Source organism: Microchirus variegatus (assembly GCF_963457635.1).
Source record: "Microchirus variegatus genome assembly, chromosome: 5".
In the NCBI taxonomy this organism is placed as follows: Eukaryota; Metazoa; Chordata; class Actinopteri; order Pleuronectiformes; family Soleidae; genus Microchirus; species Microchirus variegatus.
The window spans coordinates 1,068,719-1,086,404 of NC_139806.1; the positions used below are offsets into that span (position 1 = coordinate 1,068,719).

Sequence of the window (17,686 nt, forward strand, 5' to 3'; positions counted from 1 at the left end):
CACCGGTTTTGCGAAGCTGAAGCTACTGGCAAATCCCTTCAGGCCCAGAACACAATACTGCTGGACCGACTTGAAAACCTAGATAATAGATCTCGCAGAGCTAAACTCTGCATCCTGAATTTGCCTGAAGGAAGTGAAGATGGCCATGACCCTGGTATCTTTATTTCGGAGTTGCTGAAAGACGTCATGGGGGATAACGTATTCCAGTCTCCCCCAGAGCTGGACCGTGCACATCGGGCAACCAGACCCAAACCTGCAGCAGGACGACCCCCAAGGCCCTTCATCCTGTGTTTTCATCGGTGCCGGGAGAAAGACGTCGCCTTGAGATGGTCCAGGCAGCACGAAGTGAAGTATAAGGGGAATACTTTGAGAATATACCCTGACCTCCCTGACCGTGTTTGAGACACCAGGTGTCTCAAACACGGTCAGATCGCCGTGTTGCAAAGTAAACAACCCGCAGGCTCGTCGCGATTGGAGAAGTAATGACTATGCATCTTATTTTGTGGCAACCGTACATTCCGTGTTCAGGGATGGACTGCTGACTTTGAAAGAGTGTGCCGTTTAGAGTGAGGCTTACTCTATTACTCAATATCTACCCACACATCCACGAGTAATGTTGGATTATTTATGGTCTTGTTTAGATTACTACCATATTATTTTATTCACCTGTCTTGTTTTATTTTATTTTATAACCACTTAATCCCAGACATTAATACTTTAATTCCATAATAATTAAGGAAAGTAAAGTCTACCGGGAGACCTACGAGTTTTATAAGAAGCTTCAGTTTGCTTCAGTTGGGGAAGCGAAGGCAGAGTTAGGAGGGGTTCTAATGGGGTTCGGGTTCAGTGCTGTCATGTTAGGTTTTATGATTCATTTGTGTTTGGTTTTTTTCATGGTATTTGATTTTGTGGATAAGACAACATGCTTTCTTATGATGGGCTTTCAGGTGAGGTCGCATGAGGTCGCAACAGCCATAAAACTGAACAACTATGACTGACTTAAAATGCAGCTATGCAATTATGAGAGGTTCAACAGTCCGCTTTACTAGTTGGAATGTAAAAGGCATCAGAGGGCTGGTGAAACCTGCCAAAATGTTTGCCCACCTTAAAAAATTAAAAACAGAAATAGCATTTTTACAAGAAACACATTTGGTAGCATCAGACCATATGAGACTTAAAAAACCATGGGTAGGACAATTTTACCACTCCCAATTCAATACTAAGGCAAGAGGAACAGTGATATTAATACACAAAAATATACAGTTTATTCTTAAAGAGTCCATATCAGACCCACAGGGCCGATTTGTCATAGTGACTGGCTCCCTCTTTAATGTCCAAGTTACACTTGCTTGTATTTATGCTCCTAATTGGGATGCTGACAGTTTTGTATCTAGGCTGATCTCTGCTCTACCTAATATGAACTCTCAGCGGTTGATCTTTGGTGGTGACATAAACTGCATGGATCCGACCCTGGACCGATCTAGCTCCAAGTCGGTGTCTCTATCCAAGATGGCCCATGCCCTGTCTACATGTATGAATGAGGCAGGCTGTATAGATCCTTGACGTTTTCTTTTTCCACGCAATAAAGAGTTCTCATTTTTTTCACATGTACATCAAACCTATTCACGAATTGACTATTTTTTCATAGATAAAACTCTGCTACCCTTCGTTAACAAAAGTGAATATTTGGCCATTGTGGAATCAGACCACTCGCCAGTTTTACTGGATTTAGGCTTTCCCCTTAATCTGGCTCAGCGCCCCAATTGGAGATTGGACTAAACTTTGCTGGCAGATGAAAACTTCTATGAAATAATATCGACTGCTATAGATAATTTCTTACAGGAGAATAAATCAGACTCAGTATCACCATCTATCTTGTGGGAGACACTGAAAGTGGTAATTAGGGGTGAAATAATATCTTACACAGCAACACGCAACAAAGCCAGAAAATCAAAGCAGAAACAACTCATAAATTCAATACTTGATTTAGACCGTAGATACTCAACATCACCTTCTCCCGAACTGTATAAAGAAAGACTAGAATTACAAATGTAATATAACCAAACGTCAACGCAGGAAACAAAACAATATCTCCTTAGGTCTCGAGATTTCATATACAAGCATGGTGACAAGGTAAGCCGCCTCTTGGCACACCAGCTTAAATGTAGATCCGCAGCTCAGCTCATACCACATATCCAGATGTATTCTGATGATCTTACAGTTGATCCTGTTAAGATAATTGATACCTTTAGGACATTTTACTCAAAATTATACACATCTGAATTCCCAGAGGATGATTCTGATGATTCTCACTTTTTTAGATAGCTTAGATGCCCCTTATATAAACCCTGATAAAAAGACAGATTTGGATAAGCCCATTACACTTAATGAAGTCATTGACTCTATTTCAGCAATGCAAAGTGGCAAGGCCCACTGACCAGACGGCTACCCGGTCGAATTTTACAAAAAAAATTCCATCCAGATTCACCTAAAGCATCTGTGATAACTAATAAATTGTGTTCTAAGTCCTTTTCACTGTCCAGGGGTACCCGTCAAGGTTGTCCTCTTAGTCCACTTCTTTTTGCTTTAGCGATCAAACCTCTCTCCACTATGCTAAAATCCTCACAGCGCTTTAACGGAATCTATAGAAAATGGTCTGAACATAAAGTATCCTTATATGCAGACGACTTATTGCTCTACATCTCGGACCCAGTGTCATCTGCGTCTGACATTGTGAATATGTTACACCGATTTGGCAGGTTTTCAGGCTATAAATTAAACTTCTTAAAGAGTGAATGTTTTCCAATCAATGACCTAGCCCTCCAAATTGCAGAAACAGATTTGCCCTTCCCTCTTGCTAGATCAGGATTCATTCTCAGGTCTGTATGACACAAATTTTATCCCCCTGATAAATAATCTTAAATGCAACCTTCAGAAGTGGAGTGTTCTAAACCTATCCTTAGCAGGAAAAATAGCATGTGTTAAAATGAACATATTGCCGAGGTTTTTATATTTCTTTCAGAGTATTCCAGTATTCCTTCCAAAGTCATTCTTCAGACTTGTTGATAAACACTTCATTTTTGTGGAATAATAAACATCCTAGAATTCGTAAGATATTCCTTCAGAGGCATCAAACGGAAGGGGGTATGGCTCTGCCCAACCTAATGTATTATTATTGGGCAGCAAACCTACATAAAATAGCTTATTGGATTCAAAGACCAGATGCTTATTGGTGTCAACCAGAAATGAATGCATGTATATCATTATTACTCCCTGCATTAGTTACCTCGAAGCTACCCCTTTCTCCTACACAATACTCCTCATGTCCTATTGTAATTGCCACCTTAAAAATTTGGTCACAATTTAGACACAATTTTATTCTGACAGACTTCTCCCTTTATAGTCCCATCTGCAGTAATCATGCCTTTCTCCCAGCTACAATGGTATGCAAACGTTTGGGCACCTCTGTAAATGTTCATGATTTTCCTTTATAAATCATTGGTCGTTTGGATAAGAAATTTCAGTTAAATATATCATATTACAGAAAAACACAGTGATATTTGAGAAGTGAAATAAAGTTTATATGATTTACACAAAGTGTGCAAGAATTATTTAAACAAAATTAGGTATGTGCATAAGTTTAGGCACCACAAAAGAAACATTTTGTGCATCCTCCTTTTGCATAAACAAGCCTACGCTGTCGGGGGCCGACAGCATGGTGTATATCCGCGAACTTGTCCAATCCTCAACTTTCCAATATACCCAAATTATACGCACTCGCACCTGCCACTAACTGTTTTAATTAATTATTAATAAATTCAACAAAATAACTGTTAAATATTATGATATAATGCTGACTACACTTTATACATGTTCAAAGTATCCATATAAACTCGATATTGAACACAGAATACCTGAACTCACAAATTGCTCCCTAGTTTTTAATCAAACTAGTTAACCTATTATACCTTGTTAAATAGTATGAATATTAAAATGCTAACCACACCTGCCATATCTTCAAAGTGTCCAAATTTCATGAAAAAGCAGACACTATGTTTATTAAATTACATGAAAAAGCTACAATATGTTCAAACTTTCCATTCAATGCATTAATAAAGAAATGGAGGCTTAACTATTTTTTATATGATAATTAATACATTTATATTATAATGTAATAAATATTATGAATAAGTGCTAAATAAACCCATGATATCCTCAATGTGTCCAAATGAGCTCAATAATAAAGAAAAAATGTGTACAATATGTAGTATTTATGGGTTTATATAACCCAAAATCCACTTTTTTATACATATTATGTGCTCCTGCATTGTCTAGTCGCTGTATAATAGTTTTTGTTTCATTTTCGTAGTGTTTCAAAAAGTCATGTTAAATAACATGACCGCGGACCGCGGTTGCATAGCCACCGTTAGCAGCGAGACGCCATGTTTCTACCGGAGCCTGTAAGGACAAACGCGAGAGAACAAAACAAGCGTCTCTTTACTTGTAGCGGAAGTCCCGCCTCCTCTCTCTCCGCTTCGTCTGCTACGGCCGCAGTAGCTCGCCCTCTCCCTCGCCTCACGAACCTCATCTGCTGACACGGAGAAAGACAACTAGGACGACATTTGACCAGCGGAGGATACCGTAGCACTCAGGGAAGGGAGGGGGTGAGGAGAGCAGCAGGTCTTTGTTGTAAATTTCAGCCTCTCCTCTAGATGGCACTATAAACTACTTATTTCCCCTTTAACAATTTTTTCTGTGTTCACTAATAAGTTAACCAGTTAACTTATTATGTAACTATTACCAATCATAGCCAAAGTAATAATGATTGTACTTGTAGATAGTTGTTACATGAATCATTGTACAACATTTGAAGGCAATATCTCCATCAGTCTGGAAGATAAAGCCGAAAATGTGTTTTTAGCATAATAAATTAATTAATTTGCTAATTAATAATAAAGCTACAAAGATAGGGATAATTCTCAGGTGGTATGTGATGCCCATGCAACATTTTAAGCCAATACCTGCAATACTTTGGAAGATACAGGCGAAAATATGTTTTTTATATAATTAATTAATTAATTAATTAATTAATTAATTAATTAACTAATTAATAATAATGGTGATAGCTCAAAATCAATAGGGATCATCTACAGGGGGTATGTGACCCATAAAAAAAATAAGAACATTTAATCTCAAACGCCTTTCCAGTTATCACATTAACGGCTAAAATCTGCGGACGCGCGAAACCGATTCTCATAACAGCCTGTAAACTCTTCCTATAGCTTCCAATTAGAGTCTGGATTCTGGCTGAAGGTATTTTGGACCATTTTTCTTTACAAAACATCTCCAGTTCAATTTTGTTTAAATAATTCTTGCACACTTTGTGTAAATCATATAAACTTTATTTCACTTCTCAAATATCATTGTGTTTGTCTCCTATATGATATATTTAACTGACATTTCTCATCCAAACAACCAATGATTTATAAAGGAAAATCATGAAAATTTACAGGGGTGCCCAAACCTTTGCATACCACTGTAAATTAGATCCTGTATTTGTCCAGTGGCAGAGGGCAGGACTGAGTAAATTCAGTGATCTATACATAAATGGAACTTTTGCTACATTTGATGCTCTTTCCACCAAATTTAACTTGCAGCGCTCTAACCTATTCCGCTATTTCCAGATTTGCCAGTTTGTCCGTACCATCAGCCCATGCTTTCCTAATTTACCTCCAAAAAGAGGAACAGATATCATTCTGCAAACACCCACGACCAGAGAGGTCTCATCTCAAAAATGTATGATAATATCACATCACTCAATAAAGTATCAATTGATAGGATTAGAGCAGATTGGGTAGAAGAACTTGGAAGAACTTGGAAGAACTTGGAATAAGTATCTCAGATGCAACCTGGGATAGTGCATTATATAGAGTAAATTGGTAAACCTCATGTGCCTTGGTTTGATTCAGTTCAAGGTTCTCCATAGAATCCATTATAGCAGAGTCAGACTCTCTAGGATATATTCTAATGTTAGTGAAACGGTGTCATATAGCTGACCTGGCCCAGTTCTTGTCCTGTAATAAACTGTATAACTTTTGGTCTAAGATATTTCAAACTTTATCTGACACTTTTAACAGAGAAATCCAACCCAGTGCTGAAATGGCTATATTTTGAGTTCCAGGGCAGGGTATATCAATGACAAATAAAATTAAAAATGTGTTTGCTTTTTCAACTCTCCTGGCCCAGAGAAGGATCCTGTTGGAATGGAAATCAGCACATCCGCCCAAAGCTTCCTCCTGGATGAAAGACCTGATTCTATTTCTTAAGTTGGAAAAGATAACATATTGCATCCGAGGGTCGACACAGAAATTCTATGATACATGGGCCCCTTTACTATCCTTTTTTGAGAAACAAAGTCCTCCCACATGATTGAAAATTAAACAGGAATAAATCCTGCTGTGCTTGAAGACCCAGGGACCTCAAAGAACCTGTGTAGTGACAATGAAAGAAGGCAAATAGCCTACATGCACTGGCTTGAATATTCACGTTTTATTATTTTTTAATATTTTTTATTTTTATTTATTTATTAATTTTATTTATTTATTTATTATTATTTGTTTAACTTCACTATTTATTTTATTGATCATTTATTTAATTATCATTATTTTAATCTTGTATATTTTCATGCTTGTAACCTTTTCAGTGTAACACTTGAGGTGTGCTCTTTGAGGTTATTCTAATTATTACATTTTTATTTCATTTATTTATTATTTTTATAATTAATAAATATCTGTTAAAACAAATTTTCTCAAATAATAAAAAAAAAGGGATACAGCTACAGCCAGTTCGTGGCAGCTGTTATCAACGCCAAGCCAGAAGATCGATTGTTCTTCCATCATCCTTGAATTACCCGGATGTCTTTCGCAGTAATTTGAATCTGAATTTTGAGAACTGAATCTGATTTTTAAGAACTGAATCTGAAGATATATGGAGTGTTGAATTTGAAAAATTCAATTTCAAATTATACTATTCAGATTAATTTTTTCTTAATGCAATAATTCAAATTAAACAATACAAATTCAAATATAAATGATTCAAATTCAGTTTTTTAATGCAATTATTCAAGTTTAGCAATTCAAATTCAAATATAAATGATTCAATTTCAGTTTCTGGTGGCACATATTTCAGCCCATATTAACCCATTGACGCCGGGAAAGCATTGCCGCATTTCTACCATTAGAGCGGCTTTGCTTTTTAGTCTACCATAGACGCCGGTAGTACCACTTTAATCGATGGAGTGTTTACAACCGCGCACCAGGGGTGAAAGTGGATTTACCTGCAGATGCCACAGCGCTGTAAGCACTATCACCGTCAAATGTGAAGCAGACTGTTGCAGTCATTACATGCTGTTCTTGTTCTTCACACTCCATCAGGACTAAATCAAGGCACTGACATAAATTGATATTATATTTTCTCTGCTGTCGTCAAAAAGGGGTTAAAATGTAATAATTTGCATTATCAGGACTTGCTTTTTGAGTGTATAAACAGATTTAGGTTCCCACAACATGAGTAATACCTGTGGCACACACACCCACATGATGGGGCAGGTTTCAGGACTCATATTGAGTTCATTTGGACAGCCTCACCAAAGTCTTATTCCTAACCTAAACCATAACCAATTAATGCCTAATTGAGATGGGAAAATGGGGTGGTCCGTAGTTATATTGTGGTTTTTAGTCAGAGCTGGGAATTAAACCCACAACCTTGTTGAAAATGACTCTCTCTACCAGCTCTCTCTGAGCTAATGTCGCCCCATTAGGACCAGGTTTTGGTCTCCATGAGGACTGCTGGTATTGACTGGTCAGTGTTTATGGCAGAAAATGTCCAAAAAAGCTATCAAATACAAGAACACACACACTTACTCTGAGCTTGTGACTTTGTTTGCGTATCACTTTCCCATGCTCCACCACCTGCACAGGACACTGATTGACGGCATTGTCTGCTTTGTGTCTCAACCAGTCCTCATAACCCTGACACACAACACAGAGAGAAACAGAGAGAGGTGTGTGTGGTGTGTGTGTGTGTGTGTTTGTCTTTGGGGGGTGGAGGTGGGGGCGATAATTATGGTCAAGAAAACCCTTTAGGTCTCACCTGTTTAATGGCAGTGACTGTGATGACAAAGATTAGCGGCAGTCCACTGGTGATTGGACTGGTGGGCGTGTCGATGATCAACTTAAGTGATACACGCACACACATGCACACATACACACAATGAATAAGAAAATTAATGAGAGCAGAAGATAAAGGGAGTAGTATAGACACAGTAAGTAACATCCAGTGTTGGGGTAGTTACTCAAAAAAAGTAATAAGTTACTAGTTACTTCTGTAAATTGTAATGAGATTACTTTACTCGTTACTGGATTTGAAAAGTAACTTCACTACTTATTACTTTACTTTCCCATTTCTTAATTTACTGTGTATATATATGGACAAACTTCACTTAGCCTGCCCACATTGTGTTTATTGTATAATGTATACATAATGGTGGCTGCTGGCCGCAGTTTTTGCGTGCGTCGTCACAACATCGTTTCATTGATTACCGGGGGAAATGGGAGTAAAAAATAGGGTGTCTTTAGGTCATCCTGCCTAAAAGAAGGACGTCTAATTTCTTATTATTTTCAGTACGCCCTGATGCCCTGCTGGCTGAAAGCCTGTTCTTCGGATCTGACCTTTACAGGCCTCTGCAGGAAGGTAATGAATAATACAAAAATATTAAACTGATTTTATCTCATCATTACAACACAGCAAAAACAGTTGGTCTAATAATTATTTTCATCAATTAATCTGTTGATTATATTGTTGATTCATTGATTAGTGAGGTCCAACAAAAATGTCAGAAAAAGTTGATCAGTGTTTACCAAAACCTCAAAATAACAATGTTCTCAAATTATTACATTTGTCCACAAACCTAATCTATTCAGTTTTAACAATTTATTTGTCAAAGGGATCAAGAACATATTAACATCTGGGAAGCTGACAAATCAGAAAACACTCAAATTGATTATCAAAATAATTAGCTTCACATTTAGCAATTCGTAATTGATTAGCTGTTGCAGCCCTTGATTTTATTACAAATTAGAGGCATGTCCTACAAATGGCACATTTTCAAAATAAAGTTTTATTTTAAAAAGCATTTACCTGAACCAGAAATATGATGAGAAAGTAGAAGTTGGCAACTCTCCTGAACTGTTCGAACATATTCTTAGGGATGAAGTTCCAAAATGTGTACTGGAAATGAGAAAGAGTATCATCAGTATCAAACTTTTCGAACAATTTTGACTTTTGTTACCCTTTTTTTCTTTTGACTCTTTTTCACATTTTCATGAGTTGAAGGTATGTTCGCTGACCTTGGAAGAAACTATTCTGTTGTCTGGAAATCTTTGTTGTATGAAGGCTTCAGTACCGGGAGGAGGCTCCTTGTGTCCAATGTAAATGGTCCTGCTGTCCACCCAGTTTTCCTCACCGACACACTGCAGGGGACACCATGCAGTGGTGAATGAGAGAGTAATTTTATGCTCAATGAATGAAAGCTTTTGTTAACATGGATATGCAGTTTTGCATGTGACTAAAACTGGAATGTAGAGTACACAAAAGCGCACACACTCACATGCTTGTACACACAATAAACAAAATCAAGGAAAATGTAGATTTAATTTAATTATAACTAATGGCGTGTTTCTATCGGCTCTAACAGCCTTGCCTCACCTCACCACGACACAGTTAAATTGCGTTTCCACTACCTGGTACCAGGATTTTTTTTAGTACCTGTTCTGGCGAGGTTCCAAGCTGAGTAGTTACTATGCCCGACGTTGCCAGACTGCCGCCTACTAATTGGTCAGAGTGCCGTAATAGGAAGAGACATCTGACACAAGAATCAAGCCGAACAATGCTGAACTGTAGATCAGTTAAAACTACTTAACAATCCTAAACCGTGGCTTAATCTCCAACAATTACCTGGGAAATGTCTCAAATCTCATTTAACAGAGGAATCTGGTCTGCGTCTGCTGTGTCAGATGGGGTCTGTGCTCCGGCCATGGAGGAAGTACTGAATACTGTACAAATACTTTTAATTAACTGATTCTAATGATTCAGTTACACTGAAAGTAACTGCTGTGTCGCGTTGAGGTGAGCTGGGACTATAGTGTAAAATGGCTATAACTAACTCATACTGTGGTGTAGTGTAGTGAGTATTTGAGCTGTAGTCACACTGGGTAAGTTTACATGCAAGAGTGAAGGTGCTTCGCTGGTTAGATTATAAGATAATAAACAGGGAGGGTGATAAAATACCACAGACATTGTTCTGAGCGTTTTTCTTGGATATAGGCTGCACGCAGTGTGTGTGGAGATCTGTGTGTTTATGTGTGTGTGTATAGGAGAGAGAGAGAGCTGCCGGGCAGGGAGATGGATGGACGGAACAATGTGATAAGTCAGTGTTGATGTCGCCACACATTGATCAATGTGGGAAAGTCTGGAAATGTTAGGAGTGTGTGTGCTCCAGAATCCTGTTTTTTCTAATTAGGGTTCGAGCACGAATGTGCAAGAGGGAATTCTTATTATTATTTCTAATTAAACTCACATGGGCCAGTCAGGAGGGTGAAAGGACTGCATGCCACCCGTGGGCCGTATCATGCCCAGGTCTGCTGAAGACTGTCAGCATCTTATTACTTGACTATGTATTTCTGATTAGTCACTTAAAAGGTAACAGATCATGAAAAGATAGGATCACAAGTACAATCAGTTCTTAGTTGATCAACTGTTAACAATATGTTTATTGGCAAGTAAACATCAAATCATAGATTAGTTGCCAATTAGTTGCTTATCTGTTGACAGTCAACTAGTTCAACCTGAGATTTGTGAGATATGTGAAATATTTACATATTACAGGCAGAACTGAACCTGGAGGGCAGACACTCACAATTCCATCCATCCATCCACTATCTACCACTTTATCCTCCATGACACTCACAATTGCAGACACAAATTAACTCCTAACTGATTCATTGTAGTAATCAAACTCAAATTAACTCAATTACATTCTGACTTCCTTCGATCTCTCTTTATTTCATTTTTTTAAAATAATAATACAGTTATCACCCTTATGTGTTAAATCAGATGGAAGAACATCGATGCATGTTAGCAAGTAATTTCTGACTATATCTGTTTCCATTAACATAACAACTTTTAATCTAATAGTTCTGCTTTTTGAAAGAATGTGTCAACGATAAGTACCAACAGTGTTAAACAGAGTAGAGAAATAGGAGAGACATAATAGCTTCAGTCAGTCTAAAGCATTGGTTCTCAAAGTACGGCCCGGGGGCCAATGGCGGCCCGCAGAAACATTTCTGGCGACTCGCAGTGAATTACAGTTGATAGTTTTAATCCAGGAGCTACTAAGCTTGTTAAATGTTTATTGGACATTACTGGATACAGAACAATAAGTGTAAACAAAAATACTGGGTATTTACCTGGTTTCTATATGGTGAATTTTAGTGTATTATTGGGTTATAAGCTGGTAATAAGCAGGTAGCTACAGCCCCCAATTACTAGCTATTTACCCAGTAAATATATGGTAACAGAAATGTGTTACTTGGTATAAACCTGTAATTAGAAGGTAAGAACAATGGCCAAAATACTATATTACTTAACGCTAAACTGTAGAACTGTAATCTGGTCATTAAAATGACTACAAATGGAATTTCTTTCTGGGTTTTTTTCTGGTTTTTTCCTTTGGCTGCCCTCAGTCCAATGTTGGGTTCCTAAATTGGCCCTCAGGTATCAAAACTTTGAGAACCCCTGGTCTAAAGTGTCCTGAGTGTCATGTTATGGCAGGTTGTAGTTGTATTCAGCGAGTAACCAGGATGGAGCAGGCCACGGCAAGTCAGCGCAACATTAAACACACACACATCACAAAAGCACACACACAAAGGTGTTATTATTATTATTATTATTATCATTATTTTTATTAATAATAATAATAATAATAATAATAATAATAATGCATTATATTTGAAGGCGCCTTTCAAGACACTCAAGGTTGCCGTACAACAACAAAATAATAACAAAAAGTAACAGCAACGGGGAGAGAGTTAGAGAGTTAGAGGGAGTAGGCCTGTTTAAAAATGTGGGTTTTCAAATGGGATTTGAAGATGGGGAATGAGACAATGTTCTTGATGCCGGGGCGGAGGGAGTTCCAGAGGCAGGGGGCAGAGCGGCTGAAGGCTCTGACCCCCATGGTGGTCAGACGGGCAGGAGGCGGAATGAGGCTGATAGATGAGCCAGATCTTCGTGTCTGAGAAGGGGTGTTGATGTGAAGGAGGTCAGAGAGGTATGGGGGAGAGAGGTTATGGATGGCCTTGAAGGTGAGAAGCAGAATTTTGAAATCGATGCGGAATTTAACCGGAAGCCAGTGAAGCTGTTGCAGAACAGGTGTGATGTGATTGATAGATGGGATCCTGGTGATGATGCGGGCGGCAGAGTTCTGAACCAATTGGAGTTTATAGATGGACTTGTGGGAAGACCAATAAGAAGGGAGTTACAATAGTCAAGGCGGGATGTGACCAGGGAGTGGACCAGAATAGCAGTGGAGTCGGGAGTAAGAGATGGGCGGAGACGGTTGATGCTGCGGAGATGGTAATAGGCTGATCGAGTGGTGTTGTTGATGTGGGTTTGTGTTGCGGAGATTTGATTATTAAGTGAGTCGACCAAAGATGGAGTTTCCTGGAGTCAGAGATGAGTTAAGTTGAAAAGCTTTATTGGAAGCAGCTCAGATCTGAGGAGAACTGAGACAACGCCGAACATAAACAAATATGTTAACAGTTGGGCATCCTCTGTCAGTCTGCCTGTGAGTTCCAGAGTTAGGATACTTAAAGGTGCTTCTTCTGCTGATACATGGAGCTGACCTTGGGGAGGACTGCGCAGTAGCGTCAGTCCTCTGCACCATTCCGGTCAGGCTCAGCGAAAACATGAAGAGACGAATTCTGTAGACAACAGTGCTGTACTGAGGTCAATGTGACAACAACAGTTCCAGCAGGCGCTGTCCTGAATTGTTTAGGCTTGTGCTTAGGAATGGGAGCTGATAACTTTAGAGAAGGCCGAATAATATTTTTCACTTACAGTTTGGAATGAGAGAGTGCCATTAACTCACTGTTCCAAATTGAGTATTTTAATCCTCTGTTGAGGAGCAGCAATAGTGGCAAAAATTTGATTGATAAAATAATAACAATAAAAGACAATCAATCTATGCCAGAGGTCACTAACAAGCAGTTGTGTGTTGACGTGGTGCTTCTATTTTGACCGGCGCAGCTTCTCTAGACTTCACGGTACTGGTTGAGCAAATCCGGAAATCCACTGACCAATTGCATTCGACTTCAGCCATCCAACGTGACATCACGCAAAGCCAATCAAATCTGTGCATCCCTCTAAATGGCGAGAGAAGACGGGTGAATTTGTGAAATACACTTTATATTATAAATTAATATGGAATTAAAAAATACATGCAATCCACAAAAATATTTGTGAAACTTGTGTGACAGACAATTTCATTGTTTTGAACACACCAATATATCTGACACACATCGGCAAATTTGTAGTGTTTTTATTTTGGGAGTCACATTTTTGTCATTTCCTGTTTTATTTTGGTGAGGGTTTCCTTTTTGTTTCGTTTGCACTATCGCTGTGTTTACCCTAGTCCTGTCTGATTTCTCTGAGTGTCTGCACCTGGTGCATGGGCGTTGCTCAACCCACACATCCCTGATTTGAGACTCAGCACCCATTAAACTTGGAGTGAGAAATAGGCCTGGGCAATATAACGATTTTATCGATATACTTCGGTGCACTTTTTTAATGTTTGCACTGGGGAAATGTTCCGGGGAACGCTCATTCGTGGCACCACCCATGTATCTCCTCACAAACACTCACACGGCCAGGGTTTCCCACGGTGCATATTGCTTGTTTATTTACTTTGTATACACTTTTTTTGATACACCACGGATTTTTCTAAACCGTGGAACAAGCGAGATGCGCCCGGATGTAACCGGCGAGCGTCCCCTTGTCCAGGTGCCGATTGAAACTCAATTCACACTCAAATCTATCAAATACGCCATTATTACAGTTATATTGTTATTGTCAATAAAGATGTTATATTTAGGAATGCACCGATAATTCGGTGGCCAAAACACAGCGAGTATACTGTGGAACAGCAACTAAATGCTGGAAAGTCTCTTTGCGCAAAAGTGATGAACTCCCTGCGACATTCACTTCACACCAGAGAACATTCTCTCTCTTTGAGCAGTTAACTAAAGAGATCGGCTCATCTGATGCATCTCTTATTCCCTTAATTGCAGCGTTGTAGGGGTAAAATTGCGTGTAGAGAGACGATCCAGTCGGATATGGAGAAGCGCAGGAGAGGGAGAACAGTACAGCGCAGTGGCGGTGCGCAGAAATCTGTCTGCACCAGATGAGGGGGCACTACCACTTTTTTATTTATGTTAATTATTTTACTTTTAAATGTGATCAGCATAATACGGATTTCATAGGGCCCTAGATCAGTCAGAGTCTGTGCTACGGTCATTAAGGAGGTATTTAAAATATTTTAATTAACTGACACTGAAAAACTGTATGTGTGTAAAACGTCATGCATGTTGAGAAATGTTGTTATTCTCAAATGTTTGTTCGTATATCCTGTTTCCATGCCTAGATTTCGATTCTAGAAGATCAAGTTTTCCCTTTTTTGTCATAGTTTAGTTTAGTGCCTTTTTTCTTGTGCATTCTTTTTTGTTTGGTCATTTATGAGAGTAATAAAGACTATTTATGTAAAGTCTCTGACTCCGTCTCTTGCCTTTGGATCATTGCCCTGTTGTGACCACACTGACAATATCCTTCATTTAACATTAAAAAGCCAAAGAAAAAAAGTATTATCCGAAATTAAAGGTAATATCTCATTATGAGGAGGCTGAGACTCACGTGATGGCAGGCTGACTCACGTGACGGACAGTGCGCGACTCAATATGGCGGCGACCGGTTGCTATAACTAACTTTTCTCTCCGGACTTTAAATGTATTATTATTCTCCTTTTCTGTTTTTTTTTTTTGCACTTCATAAACCTCGGCTACATCTCCACTAACGGACTACCTCATTCATTTATCGACCTGGACCTTAGAGCATGGGTGTCAAACTCTGGCACGCGAGCCAAATTTGGCCCGCTGTGTAATTTCATTTGGCCCTTGAGGCAATATCAAATTAACATTAGAGCTGGCCCGCTTTCACCGCTAATACTACAAATCCCATAATGCTCTGCTGTTGTTTTGTATTCATTGTTATTTTATTTTCAAATTTATTAGCTTGTGGAAAAAGTTAATGTTGATATTTACCTCAGAAGGCTGCAAATAGAAAAGAGGCATTCAATTTTTATTTTTATTTTATTTAATATGCCATTGATGTTTTTTCGTTTGTTTTTTGAAAGTTGATTTTTCACTATTAAGTTATATAAGCGTTGCTTGTTCCACATTCAGTGTTAAACCAATCAGTGTAGCAAACTGAGCAATGATTAACGTTTTATTCATGCACTTTCTCTTGCTACTTCAAGGCTTGAATGTTTGATTCATTCATTATTATTTTATTTTCAAATTTATTATTAGCCTGTGGAAAAAGTTTATTTTGATATTTGCCTCAGAAGGCTGCAAATAGAAAAGAGGCATTCAATTTTTATCCATCCATTATCTATACCGCTTATCCTGTATTTAAGGTGCATTCAATTTTTATTTACATTTTATTTGATATGCCATTCATATTTTTTTATTATTATTATTATTATTTGAACCTCGATTTTGCATGTCACTATAAAGTTATATAAGCCTTGCTTGTTCAATATTCAATGCAAAACTTGTTTGGGTCCCTATTAAATTAACCTTTTAATAGGGACCCAAACAAGTTTTGAACTGAACAAAGCCGCGGGCCAAGGTTTTGTTCAACCTTGGCCCGCGGCTTTGTTCAGTTTTAAATTTTGGCCCACTCTGTATTTGAGTTTGACACCCCTGCTTTAGAGGACTACATCGACTACTATTTCACCACATACTGCACAATGAACGCGGCCACTTCAACCACCCCCGGAAAATCCAGCTTACAAAAGACCCCGTTCAGGTTCTTTACCCAGCACACACTCATCTCCATCCTCACCCCATCATCCAGAGGTAAGCGACATTTTAATCTCTATAAACCAGAAACTCTCCGGACTTGACACCAGAATCGCCCTCATTGAAGTTTTACACAAAGAATTCCAGTCACTCCGTCAGAGCTAAGAATTCAGCCACGAACAAATCGAAAAACTGACCAAGGAAAACAAAACTCTCCATAAAACCGTCAATACCATCACCGATCAGCTAACCTCTGTCACAAACCAGCTCACCACCGTCACCACCGAAAATAAAACAATGAAGGAAACAGCACTGGATTTACAAGCACGCAGTATGAGAGACAATTTAGTTTTTTTCCGGTATCCCTGAACACATCACAGAAGACCCAGAAAAATCATTAAAGGACTTCATGAAACTCCAGCTCAAACTCCCCACAGACACAGTCAAAAACATCACATTTCACCGCGTTCACCGTTTAGGACAGAAAAACACAACCAACAACAGGCCCCACCTGATTGTCGCCAAATTTGAACATTTTAAACAGAAAGAACTGGTCAAACATCAAGGAAAACAGCTCAGAAAAACGGACTATGGACTAAACGATAAATACCCGAAAGAAATCATGGACAGGCGCAAAAAACTCTTCCCCATCCGCAAACAAATGATGTCAGAAGGAAAGAAAGCAGTCATCTCGGTGGACAAACTTTACATAAACGGACAGTTATATCGCAACAAGGACATCACCCCGTGGTTATACTAGCCCCCCTCTCTCATGTAAATAAACTATCGCTCTTTTCCTCTCTCATACACATGCACTTTCGCTCTCTTCCCCCGCTATACAGACCCCGGCCTGCCCCCTTCCCCCTGTTGTTTGCAATAACTGATAAGGATAATCATAGATAGTCACGCACCAACGTCTAGCACTCCATGCGCTCTGATATGCGCTCCCTGTGTTCTCCACTGTTAGACGTTTATGTTTTGTTTGTTGTTCGTATGTATGTAAACTTACTGTATATGTCGTGTCTTGTTTTGTAATCACTTGTCTAGATTTATTCTCTCTCTCTCATACACTCACACACACGCACGCGCGCACACACATACACACGTTCATTCACTCAGCATAATGAATCTCCTCCCCTTTTGATAATAGTCACCCAACATGTCAGCAATAAAATTTGTTTCTTGGAACATCCGTGGCATTGGTACTCGGGCTAAGAAAAATGAAGTATTTCATCATCTCACCTCACTCCATGCAGATATTTGTTTACTACAGGAAACACATCTCTCAGATTTAGACAACATCAAACTACAATCATCTCAGTTCACTCACTCATTTTCATCACATTTCAATAAAAAACAAAGAGGAGTTTGTATTTTAATCAATATCATTTATACACAAAACCACCATCATAGACCCAGAAGGACGTTTTATCATTATTAACATAACAATTAACAATAGCCCACTGACAATTGGTAATAAATATGGCCCAAACACC

General features: G+C 38.7%; 1 protein-coding gene across 1 annotated transcript in view; it reads right to left on the minus strand.

Moving 5' to 3' along the window:
- Window positions 1–17,686, minus strand: part of LOC310926689 (phospholipid-transporting ATPase IH-like) — a 182,482-nt gene that overhangs the window by 102,336 nt on the left and 62,460 nt on the right. Inside the window, exons 2-5 of the mRNA XM_083888875.1 lie at window positions 9,408–9,530; window positions 9,199–9,288; window positions 8,152–8,232; window positions 7,923–8,030 (exon numbers count right to left, since the gene is read on the minus strand). Of these exons, the coding sequence (XP_083745001.1) occupies window positions 7,923–8,030; window positions 8,152–8,232; window positions 9,199–9,288; window positions 9,408–9,530 (402 nt within the window). The remainder of the gene's footprint in view (window positions 1–7,922; window positions 8,031–8,151; window positions 8,233–9,198; window positions 9,289–9,407; window positions 9,531–17,686) is intronic.